The sequence below is a fragment of the Aspergillus stella-maris genome (genome assembly GCF_047715825.1).
Source record: "Aspergillus stella-maris strain CBS 113639 unplaced genomic scaffold BDV14scaffold_6, whole genome shotgun sequence".
NCBI lineage: Eukaryota > Fungi > Ascomycota > Eurotiomycetes > Eurotiales > Aspergillaceae > Aspergillus > Aspergillus stella-maris.
The window spans coordinates 230,411-254,256 of NW_027396800.1; the positions used below are offsets into that span (position 1 = coordinate 230,411).

The following is a 23,846-nucleotide window of genomic DNA, read 5'->3' on the forward strand; positions in this document are numbered from 1 at the left end:
GCTTAGAAAGGAGTGATGTGGTAGAACAGTATAGTAGGAAGCGGGATGTCATTAGATGGGATGAGGTTATTCAGGGCCTGAATGATGGATGATGGTCTCCAAGGTACCCGGGGTAATCCGCTAGGTAGGTACCTAGCTAGCAAGGTCCTTGGGTCCAGTGGGTAAGATGAGTTTTGATTCGACGTACATAGGCATCTTGGATAGATGACTGGACTTGCGATAGATGTAGATCGATGAGGCTCACTTGAGTCTTTGGTGGTTTGTCTACAGAGAGATTCAGGAGAGCTCTTATACAGAAGAGAACAGCAACGTCATATATTTATACCTCTCACCCACCACTATTGCAGCGGACTTATCATCGGCCTCCACCCCTCAGCTTAACCTCCGAGAACTCCGCCTCGACCTCTTTCAAAGAGGGGTGCGGGCAGCTGCACTGCATCCATGCCACCAATTGAGACCTCTGATTGGCTGCATGACATACCTCTGACGCAGACAAGCAAAACACAAGTGGGTTTGCATTGTTTGTTCATTTTGCATAGATTGCCTTGTTTGCTCCGATAATGTTCCCGATACCATTCATTTCTCTATCGCGATAACCTGAACCTCGTTGACCAGTTCAAGGACAAATATCAATTGAATCAGCCAATATGAGTTTCGGATCTCCAGGCGGCGGCGCAACGAATGTTAAACCTACACCGTGAGTTCACCCTTTCTACCCCAACTCTCCAGAAACCGGACAAGAAAACCAAGCCCGGGCAGTCAGATCAGCCCATTTCCGATTCCTCGCAAGTTACATGGACATGGACATGGACAGGGACAGCCATTAGAGCCTTAGCTAACGATTGCAATCTGAAGTCCCGAGCGCGGAAGTTTCCCCTTAGATCACGACGGTACGAAAATACCCAAACACCCAGATCATATCCCCTCCCCAACATGCTCATCCCATCTCCGCAACTCCGCAACCTACCTGCCTGCCTACCTACGTACAATAATACTCCAGCACGCAAACGCGCCGTTGAGCACTACTACCTCTGTCTTCATACCTACCCCTCTACACCAACCTTCACAAGTACAAGTTCAACTGACAGCAGCAAAAATTCACAGGCGAATGCAAACACCTCATCTCCTCATACCTAAAATGCCTGAAATCCCAGCGCGGCGTGAACGACGAGGAATGTCGGCTTTTAGCGAAGGGGTATTTGACTTGTCGGATGGATAAGTGCGTCATCCTTTTCTCACCACGCATTATTGGTTGCTTTGTTTTCTTGGGGATGTAGGCTAATGTATGCTTGTGACTGTTCAGGAACCTCATGGCGCCGGACGATTTCAAGAATCTGGGGCTTGTTTTTGAGAAAGATAAACACCAAAGTACGAATACCGGTGGTGGTGGAGCGAGTTCATAGTGATATTTATTGGGTGAAGTGAGGGCTGGAGGGTTGGATTGGTTGTATGATATTATTTGTGTATATTATAGATATTTGGTGCTTCTACTGTTGTATATATGAGCTATGATATCCTTCTCTACTTTATTTGGTTCGCTGCTGAGCAAAAGTTCAAGTTTGAGATTGTAGGTTAATGGTATCCAAACTAAGAGCTAAAATCATACCCGTCAACGCAAAAGCCTCAGGTTGAACGGTCACCCTGCCAGCCTCATGCAATCTACTCGCTTCTATTCCCCGCCTGCAAGACTAGCACATTACCCACAGTCCGGTGCTCGGTGCGTACCATTGCCTGCGCAACAGCTCCCAATACTCCCCTCGCTTCAAGACCTACCTCATCACTCGGCACATCAATATCGAGCGTCTGATCGATGCGGTTGTTACGCCTACCAACCACGGTGATATTCCCCGGCTTAGCAGCTGAATGCGACATTTCCTCTTTGACGGTGTCGATTGCTGTTGTGATGACATCCGACTCCTTCTTCGGGGTTACCGTTTTGAAGATTACGCGGTTGGCAAGGTTGTCGGGGAGAGAGTCACGGAGGGTAGAGAAGAAGACTGAGTCGCTTTCGGCAGTGTTGTCAAATTGTTGAGTGCCTGAAGAGGAGTCGTGCTGTTTAGGTAAGACGCTAGACTTGCTTGTCTTCTTGGGTGTTGTCGACGTCGCTGGAACGTCAATGTGGATGATTGTTGCGGTGACTTGGTCGTTTTGCGCGAGTTGGAGGACAAAGTGTAGCGCGTAGCGGTCGTCGTCGCCTCCGAAGAACGGGAGGACGATGTGGTGGGAGCGAGCTGCAGCGGGACTATTCCAGACAGCACTGGTCATGCTTCTGGCGCTCACTGTTCTGTGTATAGTAGGTCGAGCTTTAGAGTTGCGGGTGTACATGCTGCGTTCGATTAGAACACCAACATTGCAGAAACTTTCTGTCAGAATATTTGCAACGAAGCCGGTATAGGGCCCGTTGGCAAAACGATTTCCCTCGTCCATGCCTAGTCCACCTTGGTGCTCGCTCAACGCGCCGGTCTCGCTCCATGGGACGAGCAAGAGATCTGTGTTGCCCTCGCGTGACATTCCAAGCACAGTATCTGCGAACGAATACTCGGGGACGACCGAAACACCAGCCATGATTGAGATGTTGTGCCACTGGCCGAATGCTCGGAATGTATTGATGATTGGATCCCACAAAGAGTGTTCTTCAATGTCAGACACCTTCATCACACTAGAGTCTCGATCTGTAAGTTCCATCAGGCGAATACCGTGGACCTTGAGCGAGGAGTCTTGGTCGTCAGTCGCGGCAGACTCTTCGGCAGCGGGCTCAGTCGATCTCGTGCTTTGCGTTTTATCCGGGTGGACTGTCGGGGTTGGAGTTTGGTTTGGCCCGAGGAGAGCGGCAAGTGTACAGATACTGGAAAGACCATCCAGGCGCAAATACACAAGAAGTTTCTGAACCTTGTTAGATCGAAGTTGCTCTTTGGCACCAGTGACACTGTCGTTACGGTCATCAGGTTGGATAGGGTTCCCGTCCCAGTCAATTTCGCCCCGTCGCCATCGTTCAGCTTTTTCTTGATACCACTTTGGATAGATATAGGTGGTCAGAGGAGTAGTTGCGAACGTGGTTACAAGTGCCATAACCACGAAAATAGTAAAAGTTCGTCTGCTCAAGATGTTCGCTTGCAAACCGATGTTCTAGCCTATGTTAGCATGAAGATAGACAGAATTGGAAGCATACATACCAAAACAATAAGCTCCACTAATCCCTTGCAGCTCATCAGCGTTCCTACAGCAAAGCACTCGCGCCATAGAAGGCCACAAGCTCTGGAAGCAAGCGTCCCACCGGTGACTTTGGCGACAAAAGCGATTGCGATGACAGCAACAACATATCCCCATACAATACCAGTGTCCAGCAGACCCAAGTCTGTTTGGAGACCGGAAAGGGTGAAGTATAGTGGTAGGAACAGAGCCGTCACCAAATCTTCGATCTTTTCGGTCAACTTGATCGCGAAACCACTTTCGTGAGGGCAGAGTAGACCGATTAGGAAACCGCCAAAAATGGCGTGCACTCCTATCACTTGAGTGAAGAAGGAAGAGGCAAGTGCGATCAAAATCGTAATCGTGACAACCGACTGACTAGGGCCTTTTTGAAGGCTGCCATTGTAGTTGAGAAAGCGAAGGAACAGCGGCCGGAAGACTAAGATCAAGAACGTAACGTAGCCTATGCAAACCAAAAGCACCCATAGCGCTGTAAGCCCGCTATCAGCGTTGACGAGGGCGACGCAAAGTGCAAGCAGAATCCAGCCAACAACATCGTTTCCAACACCGGCAGATAGCACGATGACACCGACATTTGTTCCGAGAAGTTTCAGTTCGGTCAAGATACGGCACAAGACTGGGAAAGCCTAGTGACCAAATTAGATAAAGTCATGGATAGGGACAAATAACTCACAGTTATAGCCATAGCGATACCAATGAAAAGCAGATAGGTACCAAATTCAATATGCTCGACTCCGTCATCATTGCGAAACTCGTGATATAAACCATAAGAGACAGCTGCTCCCAAGCCAAATGGCAGGACCATACCAGCGGCAGAGACACTGCCAGCTACCTTCCAATTGCTCACCAGAAAGCGCAGGTCTGTTTCAAGGCCAACGAGGAAGAGATACAGAACCAGCCCGACATTGGCAAACAGATTCAGATTCGGGATTGACTCGGTGGGAAAGATGGATTCGGTAAAGTTGGGTATACGACCCATCACTGAAGGTCCAAGTACGATACCGGCGATGACTTCTGCAATGACACGAGGCTGGCGAATCTTGGAAAGGGGCCAATGAAGCAGGCGGCAGAGGACGATAATGATAAAAGCCTACTGAGGTCAATAGAAAACAGATAGACTCAATGGGACCACCGACCTGAATGATGAAGATCACAATCGGGTTCTTGGGGTCATATCGAGATGGATCTCCGCCCTCCAGGATTCCACCTTGAGGGGGAGCCCGATTGTCAGTTGAGTTGTCGGCCATGGTTGGACGGAGTCAGAAGCCTGACCGTTACTTGCGGGTGACCGACGAGGACGAAAGAATAAAGAAGACAAAGGGTGCAGAATGCGGAGGAGCAGCTGTCATATATGCGGGCCAAAGCACAAAAACCGCGTCGACCAACCCCAGCTTTGGCAAGCGGGACCCCACGTGGCTGAGAAATTGTGAATCTGGATCGTGAAGATGCAGGACTCAGGGGGCCAGTCAATGAATCATGTCGTCTTATTATCATCAGCGGGGAAAGCTTTCGCAATCAATGGTTGTGGCAGGTCCGATGATGGCCGCCGTCTGCGTCATCTATGGTTTCAACAGATAGCGGTTCTCTTGGACAGAGGAGAGACGAAAGAGCTGACAAGGTGAGCATCTGACCGCTTCAAGAGGCGATACAAGCCACTTCTGACAACGTCCAACAGGGAGCCTGGGGCGCGAGTCTTGGAAGCTCGGACAAGAGGCTAGCGAGCCCACATGAGATCTTGATGTCTGGCCCAGCCCAATCGCTGGTTTGATCCATGCTTACCGGTCTCCGAGTCCACTAGAGGAACCCAATTCCGACCTGCGCATCGACAAACTTGCGACATCAGAGCTGATCAGATGGACAGTTAGCTTTGGAAGCGCTTGAGCCGCCTAGTCTGATAATGAGCGTGACAATGCGGAAGAAGGCTGAGAGAATGAACAAAACGCCAAGATGGAGGAGGCAATCACATGATGGACCCCGCATTTCCGCCAGACCAGTTTCTCTTTCCTCTCGATCCTGTTTTTCTGCAGAATGTATACTCGGCACTTTGATGATAGGTAGAATTCCCCACTGGTACTATGGTGGGAAAACGGATTTGTTAGTACCAGGAGGGCCCTGTTGTAATCCTGCACATTGAACAGTGTGACTAGCGCCAAAATCTCCGCTAGATATACCAGAGCGGAGCACTGCCTGCGGGGGTACCACAACCTACGACTTTTTTCTATCAGCAATACCAAATCAGCTGATGATTGCGCCATGCGGCTGGCAAGGTACTCGGTATAGTGCGGCAGGGAGACGCCGCTTGGTGCATCCATCCTAGACCAGGAATCAGGTACATTGTAAGTTGAAAACACATCTTCGGCGGTCTATGTATCCTTCGCGCAGTCAATGATGCCAAAGTATGTGTATACCGAAGTAGAGTCTCGGATAGAGAGACCCGAGAGAAACTAGTAACTTTATTCTCTTTAACAGTGGCCTTGGTGCATAGATCGAACGTGCCTGCAGATCTCGGAGTGCGGGGAAGCTATCGGAGGTCCACCGCGCAGAGTCCAGCTCCGACCGCAGACTTTCTCCGTTCTCTCTCCGCGCGATTCATCACCCACGATCCGCCGTCTTTTCAGATGTCTTCCATTGCGCGCCCTCCGGATCCTTGCTTGGTTGCCATTGTTTTAGTTGCTCGCTCTCGTGCTGGCCCTCGCTTCGTGTTCCATTACCCTCCCAGACCGCTCACGGATAACGCCCTGCGTGCCCCTGCCAAACCACGACGTACCTCTCGTTCTCGAAGCAGACAAAACTCTAAGGGCAACGATTCCTCTTCTAGTGACGACAGTCATTCGAGCTCCGACGAGGATGAAGATGAGTCTCAAACCCCGACTCAGAGTCAGGCCAGTAGTCACATCACTGGGAGCAACGTGAGCACCAGAAGGTCAAGCAACTTTGGAATTGACGATCGAGCTTCAGGCGCCTCTGGCAGTGAGAGTCAGCTTCCTAGTTCTAGCAGCTCTTCTAGGACGCAAACAAGAAGACGCGCGGTCAATGCCGACGTCGAAAGCGATTCTGGTGCCGGATCGGATAGACAAGAGGGCGGATCGAGAGAAGACGTTTCCAATCGTGTGCCGCTGGAATCAATACTAGGCCTACCGGTCGATGTATGGGAAAAGCTTTTGAGTCCGTCACCTTCGTGGCACAAAAGACGGTTTGAGCTTGCCATAAACGATCTCGCATTTGTTGGGTGGCCGGTGTTTGTTCGCGAGGATGGGGCCTGGAGGAAGCAGAGACGGAGAAAGAAGAAGAGGAAGCAACGCGCAGAATGGGAAGGTGGAGAGCTGGGTCAGACCGATATGACAGAAGATTCACAAGATGATGGCGCTGCGCTTATGGCCGCATCAACGGAAACCTTGAGTCCGTACTCAATGTTCCCCTCGAAAGCCAACAAAACATCTCCATCCAGCAGTCGACTGTTCGACAGTGAAGACAAGGACACGATGACTATGTTCAACGTTGTCTTTGTGCTGGATCCGCCTCTATTGGAATACTCAATGCGAGTTCGTGAGATCTACGACAACATCATCAAGAAATTTACCAAGGCTCTCAAATGGGAACAGGCTCGGAATAACTACGTCTGGGAGGAGTCTCAAACAATTTTGCGGATCAAAGAACAGGCTAAGGAGAAAAGTACGTTGCCATACCTAACAGCGCCTGTTCATACTAACCGCGGTACAGGAACATCTCTCGGCAACCTCTATTCAGAGTTGTTCAACCAGTCATCTCTTGCAAAAGCAATTTGCACGCTGTTTAACAGCATATCGGCTTCGAAGATTGCTTCTGTGACTTTAAGTCCTCAAGTGTCCATCTCCCTCCAAATACCACCGTTGACCTCAACACCATATCTACCTGGGCCGACCGAGGAAGCTTATCCAGGGCTTTGGCTTACAACAGCAGACAGCATCAGTCCTGCGGATGACCCCATGGCTGACGAGAACATAGCACCCCACCAGGTGTTGGCAAGGCATTTTGCTCTTCTACTGTTAGATAATGAGGCGACGATCATCAAGGACGTGGAAGCGGCTGGAGGAACCTTGGCTGCGCCCCTGGTCCATTACATCCGCTGTTCCAAACCGACAAAGTCATTCGTACAGATTTCACAGTCTTCTGGAATACCGCTGAATACGATCCAGTTCCTGGCAAGTCACTTGGTCTATTGGAGAAGAGCTCGAGCGATTCCGCCACTTCATCAACGTGATACCTACATTGTTTCTCCAAACTGCGATCTCAGCAAACTAGAGATTGCGTCAGCTGCTTATAAGCTGGCATTTCCGACCCTTCCCAGTTTACCGAAGATGCTGTCAGCGTTAAGCGGCACACCAAGACCCTACGGAAACTTCATTCCCAGTAAGGACCACAAGCCGACCTATTTCTCCATACTGGCATGGCTTCTTCGCGGAGGCTGGGTCACGCAACTTCGGTCTTTCGCCCGGATCAAAGTGTCCCCCGAGATCAAGATGGCCGTAGAACAGGCCGTACGGAAGGAGGAGGTAGACAAATACCTAAGCAAAGGTAGATCCCCATCAGCCACTTCGGAAAAAGAGAATGCTTCCGGCGATGAGTCCGAAAATGATGACTTTGATGATAACTCATCGTCCTCATCGTCATCGCTTGCAAGTCACGGCAGCGGAGACGAAACACCCATGCCCAATCGTTTCAAACCAGACATTGTCATTGACATGACCCATTCTTTACTTGATCCAAGTGCCTCGCTGAAAATTTCTTCACTCATACTCTTACCTCACAAGGCCTCGCCGCTGGAGTCCAGATGGCTCGATGAGATCCTGGCACGGTTCCCTGAGCACCCCGCAGATTTAGCGATCAACGGCAGTTCCGCTGCAGCTGAGAGCGAGAACGGCGCTTTCGTCACTACAAACTCTTTGAAGAGCGTCTGGCCGACCTTTGTCAAATATCTCAACGGATATGATGCCTTGGAAAAAGTCCCCGTCCGTGAAGGATTGAAGCGCAAGGTGGTCGCGCAGATTCTCGCCCGCTTGGGAACAATCACTGGACAGGTATCAATTGAGCCAGATCCCAAAGAACAGGTCTTAGTTGGCTTCAAGCATTGGTAGTTTGCTGGCAGTCAATGATCGAGTCCCAAACTGTCTTCACGATGAGCACGTGACATATATCCGGCTCGCACCAGAGGCACTCCACTGGGAGCGCCATCCGAAGTCTTCCGACAACAACAGCCCTAACAAAATAGTCCCTGACCAAACGCCGAACTCTAACCCACGGTTTATGGAATCCCGGCATTAGGATCTAGACATTTTGTGGGTTGATGTTTTCCAGCTGCTCGACTTACCTAACGACCTGGCCAATATGCCTCGGTACCATCGCAGTAGCAGCCACAACCGCGCCGGAAACCTTCACGGAATGAGGCGGCTGTCACGTGCTCCTTCGCAGGGCTTGGTGTTGAACGAAGTAGATGGCTGAAAAGTTCGCCTCAGATCATCAAATCTGGACATATTGCTTTTTAAAGATCTGTACGAGTGCGAGTATGTATATCTCGAACTCGAAGCCTTGCAGGCGTCGGCAGTTCGTGCAGCAAGCGACTCGGACGAGCACCTGGAGTAGCATTAGCGGTGCCAAGAAATCGAAGATGGCATGATTTGGAGACGAGTCAACATGATCTCCAAAATCCGAAGGAATGGAGTAAGGAGTGAAAGAAAAGAGATAGACAAGTCTCACAGTGAATTCTCATGATTTTTTCAGGGCTCTCTATATTCTCGACCTTGGAGACAGTTAAGTACCCCGAGGGCAAGTGAGTGTGCCCCTCCAAACCAACTGCCGTTCCTGGTCTGGCTTGGTTTGGTCGGCCATACTCCGCATGTGCGCTGCGCTGCGCGATTTATGAGCACCCTTCGGTCGTGGAAATGGTAAAAGTTGACGTCGGATATGCACGCGATTCTGTTAGGCAGGTAGTAGTCTAGACGTGCAGTCGTCAGAATTCTCCCTCCTAGTCTAAGTCTAGGCTGCGGACTATAGTCAGATATTGTCGCTACAACTACGTCGAGTCTAGTGACTAGTGAAATATCGGAGGACATGTATGAGGGGTAGAGCGCGGAATTTATAACTTCATGGTTTTGCCAGGAACGGTCACATGTTAGAGTGAATGTATTGATTCTAGATTGGGATTACTTTGTAAGGCCGGAGAGGCCAGATTGCTGTACTGGAGTCTGGGACCTTAAGAGGTTACTGAGACATAGTTGACTAGTAGTTGAGGACTCCGGGGGTTCGGATGTAGGATGCTGTGTAGAGTGTATACTGCTTAGGCCAGTAGCAGCAAGTGGCAGGATCCGGAGTATAGAACGTTCAATGACCGAGTCCTGACCAAGTCCTTGAACGCAAAATCATGAAGATCATATTGTATGCATGAATAAATCCAGGAACGCAGTAATTTGGTTGGTATACCCACAGAAGCCCTGAAGCCCACTATGCGCGGGAGACCGGACGGGCAGGAATCATAATTTTTCAAGAGTTCGAGGAAGAACCGTTTTTCCCTCCCAATTTTTTTCCACGGCCTGCCTTTCCTCGCTGCTGCACTTTTTCTCGCTGTCGGCGTTCTTCCCACGGCCCCCTCCAGCGGATCTTGCGCTTCTGATTGGCATTGGCTATTCTTATTTTCTTCGTTCTCTCTCTGTGTGTCTTATTCCCTCCTCCCTCTCTCCCTCGCCTGCCTCGCTCTGTTTCCCTCTCCCCCTCATCTCTTTTTTCCCCCTCCTCAACCCCGACTCCCTGCTCGCCGTCTTCCCTGCCATTTTCGCTTGGCTCCTGCACCCTCGTCGGCTCCGTTGACGTTTGTGTTGTGGCTCTCCGGTAGTGCTCATTTCTCAAGTGTGCCGCTGCCGCATTCACCCTTCGCACGTCCTGTAACTTCATTTACCGGGACTTTTCTTCCTACTTTCTTTTTTTCTTCACTCGAAATTTGAGAAGGATACGTCGACCGGTTCTCACTCCGAATTCTATTTTCTCCCGCACGACTTTTTCATCGAATCTTTCGACCGCGACTCGACATTTTTTCCCGCGTCGCTCTGCAAGTCTGAAAGTGTCCATCGAGGAAGTGCAACGTCTCGCGATTCTCATTTTGCCTTAACCACGGGAAAATTGCGACTATCCGCGCTTCCAGAGGGGTTCCGTATCTCTTTCGCCATAAAAAACGCACAGTTTGTTAAATGTAAGTTTTTTGGGTCGGATCATTCGAGTGCACGCCCGCAGCGTTTTCCAACTCCTCGCGGGCCGACTATCGAACCCCCGTGATTCAGAACTGGATTCTAAGACATTCAATCGGATTAGATACGAACAGTGTTTCGCGATTCGCACGATTCTGACAGCCTTGTCGTTACGTCAATCGAGGACCTCGAAATTTTATCGCGTCGATCATCCCGTGTGCCTTTCTCCAGACCATCGCTCGACCGAACCATCACCTTGGCTCAAATCTTTGTTGTGACCCGATCGGTACTGCCCTTGTGAGAGATATTCGTTTGGGAATAAACGGGACATTCGGTTAAGGATCATTCTTCCGAGGACCTTGTACGAGCGGATCACTAGTTTTCGATTTCGCTCCTACTCGCCGCACCCCAATACATACAAAAATCTGAGAAGAGTAAGATTTGCAACGGGAAGTTGCCATTCGTGGGGACCTAGAGGGTGGAAGTTGATCTCTCAGTTTCCATTGGCATCAGTGCAGCTCACATATCCCAAACCGGTTGTGGTTGCCTAGGCCGATTCCTGTTCTCTGGCAGAACTTCTTTTCTCGGAATTTTTCAGTCCCGATATATTAGAGCGTTCGTCTTTTTATCTTTTTTGCAGAATAAAAAATGGCCGCCACATTTTCTTATGCCCAGGCCGCCAAAGGCGTTGCTTCAACGCAACCGTCCAAGACGCCATCCGAGTCCACAACACCCGTGCCAAAGTCGGATGAGCAAACCTCCGACAGCGTACAGCCCAGCGAGGATGTTGCCGCCCCGAAGGCAGATGCCGCCGCTGAGGCCGAGACTTCTGTCACTGAAAAGGAAGTGAATACCTCCAAGGCTGAGGCTTCCGAAAACACAACACCAAGTGCTGGTACTGTGCAGACACCCACAAAATCGAAAGAGGACGAAAACTCAAATACCCCGAATGGTACAACTGAATCTGCTGGCGAAACCCAATCTCAGACTTCGACATCAGAGAAGCAGGGTGCTCCCGCGGAAGGCACCGAAGGAAAGACCTCTGAGAAGAAAAGCAAGAAGGAGAAGCCCGCCCCTCCCAAAGAGCTCAAGGCCGCGCCCCTTCCCGCTGTGAACATCTGGCAACAAAGAAAGGAAGCTCAGGATGCTAAGGTCAAGACCACCCCTGCTCCCGCTGTTGGAAAGAAGCCTACCTCAGAGACCTCTTCCGTGTCCGAGGACAACCAAGACCAGTCAAAGGCTGGCTCCAGGAAGAAGGGCGGTGATGCGTCCGATAAGAAGAAGGGTGACGGCGTCAAGGGACAAGAGGCTGTGCCCGTCCCCCCTGTTGCCGACGCCACAATGTGGCCTACACCCGAGGGCGCCAAGGGTGAGGAGAAGAAGAAGGCACAAGAAAAGTCCGAAAAGACTGACAAGAGCCCCGTCATTCGTCCTCATGGCAAGGAGAAATGGACGCCTGTTCCTTACGTCCCCACCGCCGTCTTCAACACTCCTCTTCCCTCCGCTGCCCGCCGAGGCGGAAGAAACACTCGTGGTGGAAGAGATACTGCTCGTAACGGCACTCATGGTTCTGCATCCGAGAAGACCTCCCCCGGCCAGCCTACCCAGGGCTCCACAGCCAAGCAAGCTGCCTCTGGAGAACGCGGAAGGAACGAGTCCAACGCTGCCCGTGCAAATTCCCTACCCGCGCCGTCGCGACGCTCAAATAGCGCCGACAATGCCCCGGCAGAGACCCGCAAGTCTCAAGCAGCGGACCGAAGCCGTGGTGCCAACAATGCGAACGCCAACGGTAAGCAGGTCAACGGCGACAGCTTCCCTAGGAACGCCAAGCCGTTCAAGAACCATGAAGGATACAAGGGCGGCGAATTCGTTCCCAAGAACGCACCTTTGTCACTGGATACATCCAATGGACCTCGCTCTGGACCCAACAACGAACGTCGTTTCGAGAACGGACCCAAGTCTGCAGATTTCTCTAGCTTCCATTCCGACCGCAAGGACAAGGAGTTTACTCCCCGTGGTGAAAGAGGCCGTGGTGGACACCGTGGCCGAGGTGGTGGCCATGCAGGCTACAACGGCGCCCAGGCGTCGCACTTGACCAATAACCACATGCCTCCTCAGACTTACATGCACCCCAAGTCCTTTGGCTACAACGATCGCCGCGGTCCTCAGCAGCATAACATGGCCAACGGTTCCCGCGGCCATGCCATGACCATGAGATCACCTTCATTGCCTAACTCTGCCTCCATGTACAACATGTACACTCCTTTCCCCGGGGACATGAACGGTGTATATGGCTACCAGATGCCTGTTGGCCCCATGTCGGCGAACCCATACTCGCAGCAACCTTATGTCGACCAATGGCCTGTGATCAGCATGATCACGATGCAGTTTGAATACTACTTCTCCGTTGACAACCTGTGCAAGGACCTCTACCTCCGCCGACACATGGACTCTCAAGGATTTGTTCCTTTGAACTTTATTGCTGGCTTCAAGCGCGTCAAGCAGTTGTCTGAAGACTTTGAACTCCTCCGTCACGTCTCGCGGCAGCTGAGATCCGCTGAATACTTCCAAGGTGAAGATGGCGTCGATAGGCTACGTCCTCGAGACAAGTGGGAGCAGTGGGTGGTTCCTATGGACCAGCGCGACCCCTCGGCTCAGAACGACGGACCCACGTCTTCAGCCGCCCACACCGATGCTGCGCCGCAAAAGCACCTTGATGGATCTTCGAATGGGTTCGTTCCGAGCTCATCGTTAGTCAATGGCACTGCCCCTTCGAAAACTTCGTTGTCTTCAGCGGCTCCAGAGTTCTCGCCCTCTAACGGTGTTCACACTGGAAATGAGGTCTCAAATGTAAGTCCCCTTGGTTGTGTACCTCGAGGCTTCCCCGTTGATGGGCGCTGACAGTTTGGACAGTAAGGGTTATGACGGTTCTACCTGACTCGTTTTGATGGCTGTTCTTCGAGACTTCTGTCTTGGGATGCAGCTGTCGATTTCGGCTTCTGCTTTCCAATCGAGTGACAACTGTCAGAGCTGAATTGGGTCAGTTTTTGGTGTCAATGGTTCTGTCGTCCATAATATCGGAGCTCAACTCGCTGCATCTTGAATGAGCTGAGTTTGATGTTCTCCTGGGTCCCGGTCTGTGACTTTGTGGACTTCATCTCAAATACAAGTGCCGACGAAGTACATGACGCAACTAGCAACGCTGGCCGCGAGGGATCTTCATCACCCGTGGTCGCGAATTTTTGGTCCGATCTCATGCGCAAATGTACAACGAATTTAAGAGTCTAGCGTTTAATGACACCCGCACGAACTATCGGCAACGGTTTCCTCAGATATTGTTCATTTTCACGGTGCGATTTTTGGTTGAGCTACACGGTCAATGCTTGTTTCGAGGTAATCAACGCCTCGACAATGCGGAACAGTGTGATTCTAGCGCGAAACCTAGACACGGAGCTTTGTTCTTGGCTATGGCTGCCTGAGAACGAACGTCATTGAAGCGCTCGAAGCCGCTGGGCAAAATTGACCACCTGAATGCTAGCTTTGAGAGGCCGGGCTGCAAAAGTGATTTTATTTCATCTTGTTTCTTCTCACATCTCCCCTTCATGTTCGCGTGCTTTATCATCCATCGTGACTTGCATTACTATCATCTGTCAGCTTTTGCATCTATCTGTCGAGTGACCGATCACATTTATTCTCAGCGAAGGGTTGACCTGCACATTCAGATATCGGCTTGTTCTTCGTTCTGTTTCTGTCATCTTCGCTTTCCGGTTTGAAATTTCCTGGAGTCCGGACATGTTTTTGTTGGGCCAGTGTCTCCATCTTTGATGCTTGCTTTGGGTGCCGGCTGATTTCGCCTCCACCATCATAGAATCTTGATCCGGTTTCTTCCCGTTCTTATTCTCTTCTTCCATTCTACCTTTCCAACTTTTCCCCTTGCTTCTTTTCCACCTTCTAATACCGCGGCAATGCATTCATTTCGATTTCACCACACGGGTTCTCCCTAGTTTGAAGAGGCAGCATACAAAAGGATATAAAAAAATTGTTTCATATCAAGAGAACGGCGCAAACAAGGTTCAAGACAAAAATTAAATCGGCATTGACTGCTAAAAGGTTTCTCAAGTTCTTCATTTGTTGGAGTGGTATAGTTTTCTTCTCGCCTGCTTGGTGATTTCTCAAGGCTCGACTTGGAAAGCTGCCTGCCATCTACATTTTCTTAGGTGACTTTCTCTGTGTATTGTCATGTCCTTGCAGGGCGTTCCTTCCTCCACGCGGGCATAGCATCGTTCAGCTGGATGGCGAGATTCTTCCTTAGGCATGATCTGGCGCGAACGGTGGACGGACTTTTTTCTCTTCTAGTTACGACTATATCCCTGTGATTTATGTCCAGAGAATCTAGACATAGTACATATTATGCAGGTGGTGATTGTGTATTGTTTTGTCGTATGCTACGTTAGGTCTGGTGTTGCATTTTAGGATATCATCTACGCTGCTGTTGATTCTCAAGGCTCTACTTGAATGGGTGATTTAGAAAAGCACGATACTGATATTTTTATTTTCTACTGTCTAGAATTTGTCATGTGGACTTAGCGCATGTAGTCTGATCTGTTCCCAGAATCCTCTGCTTCCGTATAAGTTATGGTCACGTGCTACATATGCCTCAGGCTCTCTAGACAGGCCAGTGAGCGAGTCAGCTTCGCCCGGCCGAGCTTTCTCTTCCAGCTTCTTTGCGCGTCCATCTCCCCAACCCTCCTCAATCCCTCACCTCCCCTCCCCTCAACCCTCAATCACAATGGAAGCAGCCTCCAGGCAATCAACAAGGCTCCTCCTCCGGTCCTCCGCCCTCCGAACATACCTCCAACCCTCCTCCCTCGCCCTCTCAACACAAACCACCCTCCGCCAAAGAAGAACCCTCACGACAACAACCCGCCGCAATGCCCCCGACAACTCCCTCCTCAACCTCGCCACCGCATCCTCTTCCTCCTCCGGTGGTGGCCCGCCAACATATTTCAGCCACCGCCAGTCGCTGCCGATGAACACGGTCGTGCGGTTCGTTCCGCAGCAGACGGCGTGGGTTGTCGAGCGCATGGGGAAGTTCCATCGTATTTTGGAACCTGGGTTGGCTGTTCTTGTTCCGCTTCTTGATCGCATTGCGTATGTGAAGAGCTTGAAGGAGTCTGCGACTGAGATCCCGAGCCAGAATGCGATTACGGCGGATAATGTTACGCTTGAATTGGATGGAGTGTTGTATACGCGGGTTTTTGATGCTTACAAGGCGAGGTTGTTATCCCTTTACGTCATGGTTTATTGAGGTATGTATGGATTGCTAACAGTGGTTGTGTCCTACAGCTACGGAGTTGAAGACGCCGAATACGCCATTTCCCAACTCGCGCAGACGACGATGCGTTCGGAGATCGGTCAGCTTACACTCGATCACGTCCTGAAGGAGCGCCAGACGCTCAACACCAACATCACACAAGCCATCAACGAGGCTGCCCAAGCGTGGGGTATCACCTGCCTGCGTTACGAGATCCGCGATATTCACGCCCCTGACGCCGTCGTTGAGGCCATGCACCGCCAAGTTACAGCCGAGCGTTCGAAGCGTGCCGAGATCCTCGACTCAGAAGGTCAGCGCCAGAGTGCGATCAACATTGCCGAGGGTAAGAAGCAGTCTGTCATCCTGGCCTCCGAGGCCGACCAGATCGAGCGTGTCAACTGTGCGAATGGTGAGGCTGGTGCGATCTTGGCCAAGGCCGAGGCCACCGCTCAGGCGATCGAGACTGTCGCTAAGGCTATTGAGGCTGGACAAGCGAGTGCGCAGGGAGCCATGAGCTTGAATATCGCGGAGAAGTATGTTGAGGCCTTTGGCAAGCTTGCTCGTGAGGGTACTGCCGTCGTTGTCCCTGGTGATATGGGCAACCTCGGTGGCATGATTGCCAATGCTATGGCTGTTTATGGCAAAGTGAGCGGTACTCAGGCGCGCGACATCGCGGCTAAGGCTCTCGGTGTTGAGGGTTCAAAGGCCGCTGAGGCTGGGTCTGAGGCCGACAAGAAGCTCAATGTTTCCGAGGAAGTCCTCGAGGGATTCGACCAGGCGCGTGAGGACAAGCACTAGGAGTGTAACTGCCCGATTGCTCTTCCTGCGTTCTTTCGGGCGTTTCGACCTTAGGCGCGACGACTCCCGCTCGCCCCACCGCATTCACACCACATCGCGCCCATGAGACTCTCTCAAGGCATTGCATTATCGCTGTACGATTATGATTACACCGTACGTACGTACCTACCTTACTTTTATTTCCTAGCGTTGTTTCACATTCTATTCGGTATCGAAGAAAAGCGCATTGGAAGGAAATCGAGGGGCAGATGGATTTTAATGTAGGCTATTTATTATCTTCAGCAGGGAAGTATACATGTACAGTATTAGAGATGGAAATAATTCCATAAATTTAACTCTCCATAATCTTCAATAACTCCAAACCTACTATTTCACTTGGTAGTATGAGAGGAACGGTAACGCAACTATGTAGAAAACGAAGCACGGACCACGTCCCGCGGCCGATCGCGAGCCCGCGACTTTGACTTTATTTGGGCGCGCCTCAACTCAATTCCAGTCCAGTCCCTCCGGCCCTTTTTCCGTGACCGTGAACTTGCCCTGTTCATCATTCCACGACCTCGACGCCCCGCTACGTCGTACCGCACCGCGACCGCTGACTTGCATCCTCATCTCTTCCGGTAACGGTCAGCTTTCGTCCTGTGTGATTCCGTCCTGCGATGCACTGGTTCGCGACCTGCACTTTACCTTGTCCACGTCAACTTTCTGCTAGTTTCGTGTCTGGCTGGTGAGCTTGAGCTTGAGCTAGCTGGGTAGCCTGTCAGCAACGAACCGGACCCTCTATCGAAACGAAATAACAAACAACAAGATCTCGGCTTGGATAAAAGAAGTGGATTGAGAGGGCAGGGATCAAATCTGGTTTGCGTTGGTCGGACTGGTTGAGTCGCGGCGATGCATATCATTAAGCCGACTTGGTTGACGCATGGAGGTACTTAACTACCATTTTCCCTCACTGCTCTTGAATACTTGGCTAATTCTTCTCTTCTTTACTTTCTACAGGTGAGCGGAAGGCCTTCGAAGTTTACAGCTGCGATGTCTCCCCAGACGGGAGCCGTCTCGTTACGGCCGCAGGAGGTGCGTCTCGTCCTTACCAGCCTACACTCTACCACCCGCCCTCTCTCCATCCCATTCGCGCTGCATCCCAGAACAGTTTCAAGAACTAACATTATACTCGTTTGTTTTGTACAGATGGCTACGTCCGCATCTGGTCCACCTCCGCGATCTGCGGCACCGAAGACGCCAGCAAACCAAAGCAGCTCGCGTCGATGAGCAACCACTCCGGCACGATACATACAGTGCGGTTTTCACATAACGGGAAATATTTGGCTTCGGGGGCGGACGATAAGATTGTTTGTATTTATAGCTTGGATGCGAATCCGCCGTCGCATGCTACGAGTTTTGGTAGGTTGCAACAATTTACAATCTCGAGAGGAAGAAAAAATTGGAGGGGGAATGATGAGGGTTGACGATTGCAGGCTCAAACGAGGCGCCGCCCGTCGAGAACTGGCGCACGATTCGGAGACTCATCGGGCACGACAACGATGTACAAGACCTCGGGTGGTCGTACGACTCGTCGATTCTGGTGTCTGTCGGGTTAGATTCAAAGGTTGTTGTTTGGTCAGGGCATACATTCGAGAAACTGAAGACGCTCTCAGTGCACCAGAGTCACGTCAAGGGAATCACCTTTGACCCAGCGAACAAGTACTTCGCGACAGCGTCCGATGACCGCACAGTGCGGATCTTCCGCTTCACGTCGCCAGCGCCGAACTCGACGGCCCACGATCAGATGAACAACTTCGTCCTCGAACAGACGATTACTGCGCCGTTCCAGAACTCGCCGTTGACGGCTTACTTCCGCCGCTGTTCGTGGTCACCAGATGGAATGCACATTGCGGCTGCGAATGCGGTCAATGGACCTGTTAGCTCGGTTGCTATCATCAATCGCGGAACATGGGATGGTGACATTAACCTTATCGGCCATGAAGCACCCGTTGAAGTCTGCGCCTTTTCACCGCGGTTGTACTCGTCGCAGCCGATTAAGGCTGGAGAAGCGCCGGATAATGCGGCGCAACCGCCTGTCACGGTCATTGCGTGTGCGGGAGGCGACAAATCACTCAGTGTCTGGATCACGAGTAACCCGAGACCGATTGTCGTGGCGCAGGAACTTGCCGCGAAGTCGTTATCTGATTTGTGTTGGAGTCCGGACGGGAGCTGTCTCTATGCTACCGCACTTGACGGGACGATTCTGGCTGTGCGGTTCGAGCACGGAGACCTCGGATATCCTATGGAGTTGGAGGAAAACGAGAGATCGCTTCAGAAGTACGGTACGAACCGCAAGGGTGCGGGTATCGCGGAGACTACAGACGGACTGCTTCTAGAAGAGAAGAGCAAGGCGGGTGAACTGAAGGGCGTCGAAGGGCGAATGGGTGCGTTGATGGGTGATGACCATGCTACTGGGGATGCTGTGACGAATGGAAAGCCGACGCCTTTGCCTTCGAACGGCGTTACGCCTGCTGCTGCTCCTTCTCCTACGCCTGATACACAGAAAGCACAAACGAATGGGACGGAACCGGGGAAGGAGAAGCCTGATCCTTATCAAGCGAAGCTGGAGCGGTTGAAGCAAAGGCCTACGTATACGAAGGACGGGAAGAAGCGTATCGCACCGCTTTTAGTCTCTGGTGCAGGGGCTGCTGAGTCTTCGCTGCCGCAGGCGAGATTGATGGCATCTGTCAGTAGCCAGGTCAAAGCCGACACACCACAATCTATCGTCGACCTGTCAAAGCCATTCGATGGCCTGCCGAAAGGTGGACTTGCCTCATTACTTTTCGGCAACAAGAGAAAGCTTGCGCAGTTGGAAGGTGACGAGGATGGTCAAGTTGAGAAGCGCGTGGCTGTGGCTAGTCAGAACGGCGCGACTCCCATACTCACCACCACGCCTGATGGCCTCCTCCCAGCGCAACCTCAGCCAGCGCCCACAGGGCAACAACCGACTCCAGAGTTCATCCGGCCTGCAGTGACAAATCCATGCATGACCGTAAGCCAACTCCGCCTGGCAGTCCCCAAAGTCCGCAGCGTGATTGTTCGCGCGATCGATGCAACAGGCAAACCAACAGAACCCCCAGCCGCCTCAGGCGAACCCAACAAATCCCGCGTCGTCGACGTCGTTTTCGAAGCCAAAAACCCCTCCCCAGCAAGCTTAACAACCCGCGCAGTCGACCGCGAACCCGTCCGCCTCACCCTCTTCCGCGGCGAACAACCCCTCTGGCAAGACTTCCTCCCACGAACCGTCCTCCTCACCACAGGAAACCAGTCCATGTGGGCGGCGGCCTGCGAAGACGGCTCTGTCTACATCTGGACGCCTGCCGGCCGGCGGCTCGTCAGCGCCCTGGTCCTCGAAGCTCAACCCGTTATCCTCGAATGCCACGGCCCCTGGATCCTCTCTATCTCCGCCGTGGGAATGTGCTACGTCTGGAACGTCGAACACCTCTTTTCCCCCCACCCACCTATCTCCCTACAACCCGTCCTCGACGCCGCAATCCACACACTAGGCGCTCACCCCTCCGCCGCACCATCTATCACAAACGCCCGCATCAACTCCGAAGGACGCGTAATCGTCGCCCTTTCCAACGGCGAAGGGTACGCCTATTCACCATCCTTCTACACCTGGCAACGCCTCTCAGAACCCTGGTGGGCTGTCGGCTCGCAATACTGGAACACAACCGACGCACCAGTCGGCAATCTCGCCAACGCCACCAACGCCTCCCGCTCCGGTGACCAGAAAGATGCTGACGCTCGCGCTGCTGTGTCGGCTGGTATTATCCCATTCCTTGAGCGAAATACAACAAATGAAACTCTTCTTCGGGGGAGAGCATACTTCCTGCAACGACTCATTAAGGTTCTCTTGTCAAGAGAAGGGTACGAAAGTTTCGAAAGTAGTGTCTCGATTGCGCACTTGGAGAACCGTCTCGCTGCTGCACTTTCTTTAGGTGCAAGGGAGGAATTCCGCCTTTACCTCAGCATGTACGCGAAGCGTCTTGGTGCCGAGGGGTTGCGCGGGAAAGTGGAAGAGTTACTTAAGGGGTTACTGGGTGGTTTATTTGAAGATGACGAGGATAACGAGGACGATGACGATGACGATGAGAATACGAATACTGAAGGTGAAACCAGCAAGGCTCTTAAATTCAAGGGTCGATCAGAAACAGCAGACCGCAATTGGCGGGATAGCTCTGAGACGGTCTGTGGGTGGCCTAGGGAGGTTTTACTTAAGGAGGTTATTTTGGCGCTTGGTATGTATCTGTTCATACCTCGCACATCTTCTGTTCTTGGTATGCATGTTGCAGTTGCTGACTTGGTTTGTTTGTGCTCTACAGGCAAGCACCGCGACCTCCAACGCGTCACAGTTCCCTACGCGAAGTTACTCGGTGTCGTTGATAATGAGGAATCTAGCGGTGCTGGTGATGCTATGGAGATCTAAGCGCCAGTTAAGCGATAACCCTCACTTTCTTCCAGCCCCTCCTTTCTTCGTCGTCGAGGGATGAAAAATCACGCTCCTCAATCTTCTTGCTTTATCTCTCATCAACTTTCTGTTTCTACTTCTACTTCTACTTCTTCGTAAGGCGTTTATGGCAATGGGGCACTTCCTAGCGGACTGTGGGTGATGCGGCGTGGCGTGATTTGCACTGTGGTTTCGAACAGTTTCAAGCATGGTAGAATACTTTCTCGATTTCTGTTATTTCAGTTCTATTTCTCTTCCACTTTCTAATGGGATTTGGGGATTGTTACAAGCATGTACACTATCAGTATTACCATCCATTTTCGTCATTACACACCCAAGATGATTCCGCCAACCCATATCATCTCGTCTAGCTCCCCATCCTAGGTATAACCAAGTCCTAAGTAGGTAGCTCTCCTCATTTTACCTAATAAGCCAACTAACTAAGCCCTCCGCCTCTTACTCGCATCACTCCTCTCCCGAAATGCTCCCCACGACGTAGCCCTCCCTTCCCTCTCACCCGGCCCTGACGTCCCATCAACCTTCTCAATCTCGATCTCAAGCGCCTGACCCTCGTCAACAAAACTCGACACAATCCACCCCCCCACAGCAGCATTCAAATCCTTATCGAAATCAAGATACCCCTGGTTCCGCAAATCGCTGATAGAGCCTTCGAGTGAGCCGTCGCGCATATTTAGGCCTGCCCAGCGGAAGTAGATGCGGCTGGGATGAGGATGGGTATGAGTTCCTGCTACTGTACCGAGATTGCTGCTGGTGTTTGTGTTGCTGGTGTTGGTATTTGTGATGAGGACATCCTCAATCCTCTTCCGCTTCAACCCAAGTAAATCCTCATGATACTCCCTCCTCTTATTCACTTCATTGGGCGTATTCTCTTTCTCGAAGATGTCGAGATCTTCTTCGGATAGTTCAAGGAGCATAGTTCCTTTAATAAGACCTAGTGTGAATGCTGCTAGTGTCCCGGGCGCGTTTGGGGAAGAGGGTGGTAAGATCTGCAGGTAGAATTTATTGCTTGTGCGCTCGGTGTGGTCGTATAGATCTTCGCAATGCGCTGTGAAGCTTCCCGAGAGGGAGGGGAGGGTTAGTTGTGTTGCGGCATTATCTCCGTCGACGAAGTCCTCTTCTTCAGGTTCAGGGCTGTCCCAGAACCTTGTGCTTCCCGTACATTTTCCTGCGTCGTCAATGTAACCGTCTGTAATTCCTGTTCGCCCCAGCCCAGAAACATTATAAGGGAAGACATATTGGATCTGGAGCCCGGTGATCTTGCTCACAGCAGCCGCAAGCTTAATCTCGAGACCAGGCCGACATGCAACTCGGACAGGCTTCTTAGTTTTCCGTTGGTCTGCAATGCTAGAAATGTCCCTTCGCGTAAAGTACTTTCTGACAAAGAGGTCGGTGTCGATTTCTGCTTCGGCCGTTGGTAAATCGAAGCCCCATGTTCGGGATAGAGGTTTGAGGCGCGCGAATGCGGTTTTTATTATGGAGGTAAGTGTATTTTCCCAGCCGATGATTTTCAGGTACGCTGTGACTCTGACTGTAAGATCCGGGATATGCTTAGCAGCCTCAGCGGGTCTGTCTCCATATGAAGAGTGGAATTCGAGGATCAAAGGCGTGGTGCACTTTGATGTATCCGGGGCGCCGTCTGTAAGGAATGGCTTGTGTGATTTCATGAAGGTGGTGTGCTCTTTGCAGGTATGGGAACGGTCATCTTCGAGTCCAGAGCTGAGGTTCCCTTCGGATTCTGAGCTAGCAAGTTCGTATTCAATATCTTGACTTGACAATTTACCCTCTCATGATCCCATCTGACAATTATGTGGAGGTCGACTGGTCTACAGTATAGACCAGGAACGTGTCTGACGGCCCTCACAAGCGGTTCCTCATGTCGAAATAGACAAGTTTAAGCAGCACTTTTGTCTTCTCTCGATCCGGTGTTCCATAATTGAGGAAGTACTTCCTCATAAAACAGGTTGTACTGAACTTCGCTTCTTCACTGGGTAGGTCAACCCCCCAGTGCTGTGAGAGTGGCGTCAATCGCGCGAATGCAGCCTCCTTTCGCGCTGAGACGGACTCCTTCCATCTCAGAATGGAGATATAATTCGCGATATGTATCGCGAGACCGGGGATATTTACTATCAAGATAGCTATCCTTTTCGCGTGCGCCTTGCTTGTTATTTCAAAATGAGAGCTTCTGGCGTTTTTGACCTGTCTGGTTGACCGTCGGTCAAGAAGTACTTCTCAAGGAACGAGGTGTTCTCAAGAAACATAGCATCGTCTGTCGGTGTTGGATTGTCCTGCATAACAGTCTGCCAGTATGCATTCAATTGTTGACGGTAAACCCTTATCAAGTTCTCTTCCCATTCTCGCATATGCGGTAAAGGGGCTTCAAACTGTACTTAATGGTCAGATCTCCCGAATTAATTGAGATTTACATATAAATATTGACTCACCTTCTTTGACCCCTCGCTGAGCCCAACCCCCAAAAACCCCCTGATCTCCGTAAGAGAATCCTCATCCTTAAAGCCATACCCGTACAGCGCCAACAGCGCCGTAAGTCAAGGCCTCTTATCGCTTGGGGTATTCTAGCTCTTCATAATCTACACGCGGGAAGTTGTCGTAGAGCAGTTCATGGCCGTTGAACGTGAAGTGGCCGCATAATGATCTAGGGGGGCGCGGGAAGAGTGGTCTTGCGTTTGGCAAAGGTTGATGTTGGGCGTCGGGTTGGGCTTGGGCGTTGGTGTTGATTGCACCTTGTGCAGGTGCCTCGTGGGACATAATGATTGCAGCTAAGCTTTTGAGGTCATTG

At 51.4% G+C, this 23,846-nt stretch overlaps 7 protein-coding genes across 7 annotated transcripts; 5 read left to right on the plus strand and 2 right to left on the minus strand.

Moving 5' to 3' along the window:
• The first annotated feature begins 590 nt into the window (after positions 1 to 590).
• BDV14DRAFT_166193 (putative cytochrome c oxidase assembly protein Cox19) lies at positions 591 to 1,525 on the plus strand. The gene is made up of 4 exons (XM_073767446.1): positions 591 to 697; positions 856 to 890; positions 1,105 to 1,219; positions 1,304 to 1,525. The coding sequence occupies exons 1-4, from the start codon at positions 648 to 650 to the stop codon at positions 1,401 to 1,403; spliced, it is 300 nt and encodes a 99-aa protein (XP_073632014.1). The 5' UTR covers positions 591 to 647; the 3' UTR covers positions 1,404 to 1,525.
• An 8-nt stretch (positions 1,526 to 1,533) lies between these two features.
• Positions 1,534 to 4,556, minus strand: BDV14DRAFT_117036 (Kha1p). Its single transcript, XM_073765802.1, has 4 exons — positions 4,347 to 4,556; positions 3,884 to 4,300; positions 3,174 to 3,836; positions 1,534 to 3,126 (listed from the first exon to the last, which is right to left on the minus strand). Exons 1-4 carry the CDS (start codon positions 4,455 to 4,457, stop codon positions 1,660 to 1,662), a joined length of 2,658 nt encoding a protein of 885 aa, XP_073632015.1. The 5' UTR covers positions 4,458 to 4,556; the 3' UTR covers positions 1,534 to 1,659.
• Positions 4,557 to 5,762: 1,206 nt separating this feature from the next.
• On the plus strand, positions 5,763 to 8,970 carry BDV14DRAFT_166199 (nitrogen permease regulator 3 family protein). The gene is made up of 3 exons (XM_073767447.1): positions 5,763 to 6,882; positions 6,931 to 8,817; positions 8,941 to 8,970. Exons 1-2 carry the CDS (start codon positions 5,829 to 5,831, stop codon positions 8,322 to 8,324), a joined length of 2,448 nt encoding a protein of 815 aa, XP_073632016.1. The 5' UTR covers positions 5,763 to 5,828; the 3' UTR covers positions 8,325 to 8,817; positions 8,941 to 8,970.
• A 1,904-nt stretch (positions 8,971 to 10,874) lies between these two features.
• On the plus strand, positions 10,875 to 13,514 carry BDV14DRAFT_117075 (La domain family). The gene is made up of 2 exons (XM_073765803.1): positions 10,875 to 13,274; positions 13,329 to 13,514. Exons 1-2 carry the CDS (start codon positions 11,073 to 11,075, stop codon positions 13,338 to 13,340), a joined length of 2,214 nt encoding a protein of 737 aa, XP_073632017.1. The 5' UTR covers positions 10,875 to 11,072; the 3' UTR covers positions 13,341 to 13,514.
• A 1,639-nt stretch (positions 13,515 to 15,153) lies between these two features.
• BDV14DRAFT_166203 (SPFH domain-containing protein) lies at positions 15,154 to 16,884 on the plus strand. Its single transcript, XM_073767448.1, has 2 exons — positions 15,154 to 15,701; positions 15,771 to 16,884. The coding sequence occupies exons 1-2, from the start codon at positions 15,214 to 15,216 to the stop codon at positions 16,534 to 16,536; spliced, it is 1,254 nt and encodes a 417-aa protein (XP_073632018.1). The 5' UTR covers positions 15,154 to 15,213; the 3' UTR covers positions 16,537 to 16,884.
• A 131-nt stretch (positions 16,885 to 17,015) lies between these two features.
• On the plus strand, positions 17,016 to 21,135 carry hir1 (putative histone transcription regulator Hir1). Its single transcript, XM_073765804.1, has 5 exons — positions 17,016 to 17,461; positions 17,533 to 17,607; positions 17,722 to 17,934; positions 18,009 to 20,819; positions 20,904 to 21,135. Exons 1-5 carry the CDS (start codon positions 17,425 to 17,427, stop codon positions 21,005 to 21,007), a joined length of 3,240 nt encoding a protein of 1,079 aa, XP_073632019.1. The 5' UTR covers positions 17,016 to 17,424; the 3' UTR covers positions 21,008 to 21,135.
• Positions 21,136 to 21,468: 333 nt separating this feature from the next.
• On the minus strand, positions 21,469 to 22,713 carry BDV14DRAFT_196375 (uncharacterized protein; the record flags this gene model as incomplete). Its single annotated transcript, XM_073772432.1, has 1 exon — positions 21,469 to 22,713. The coding sequence occupies one exon, from the start codon at positions 22,711 to 22,713 to the stop codon at positions 21,469 to 21,471; it is 1,245 nt and encodes a 414-aa protein (XP_073632020.1).
• Positions 22,714 to 23,846: the final 1,133 nt, after the last annotated feature.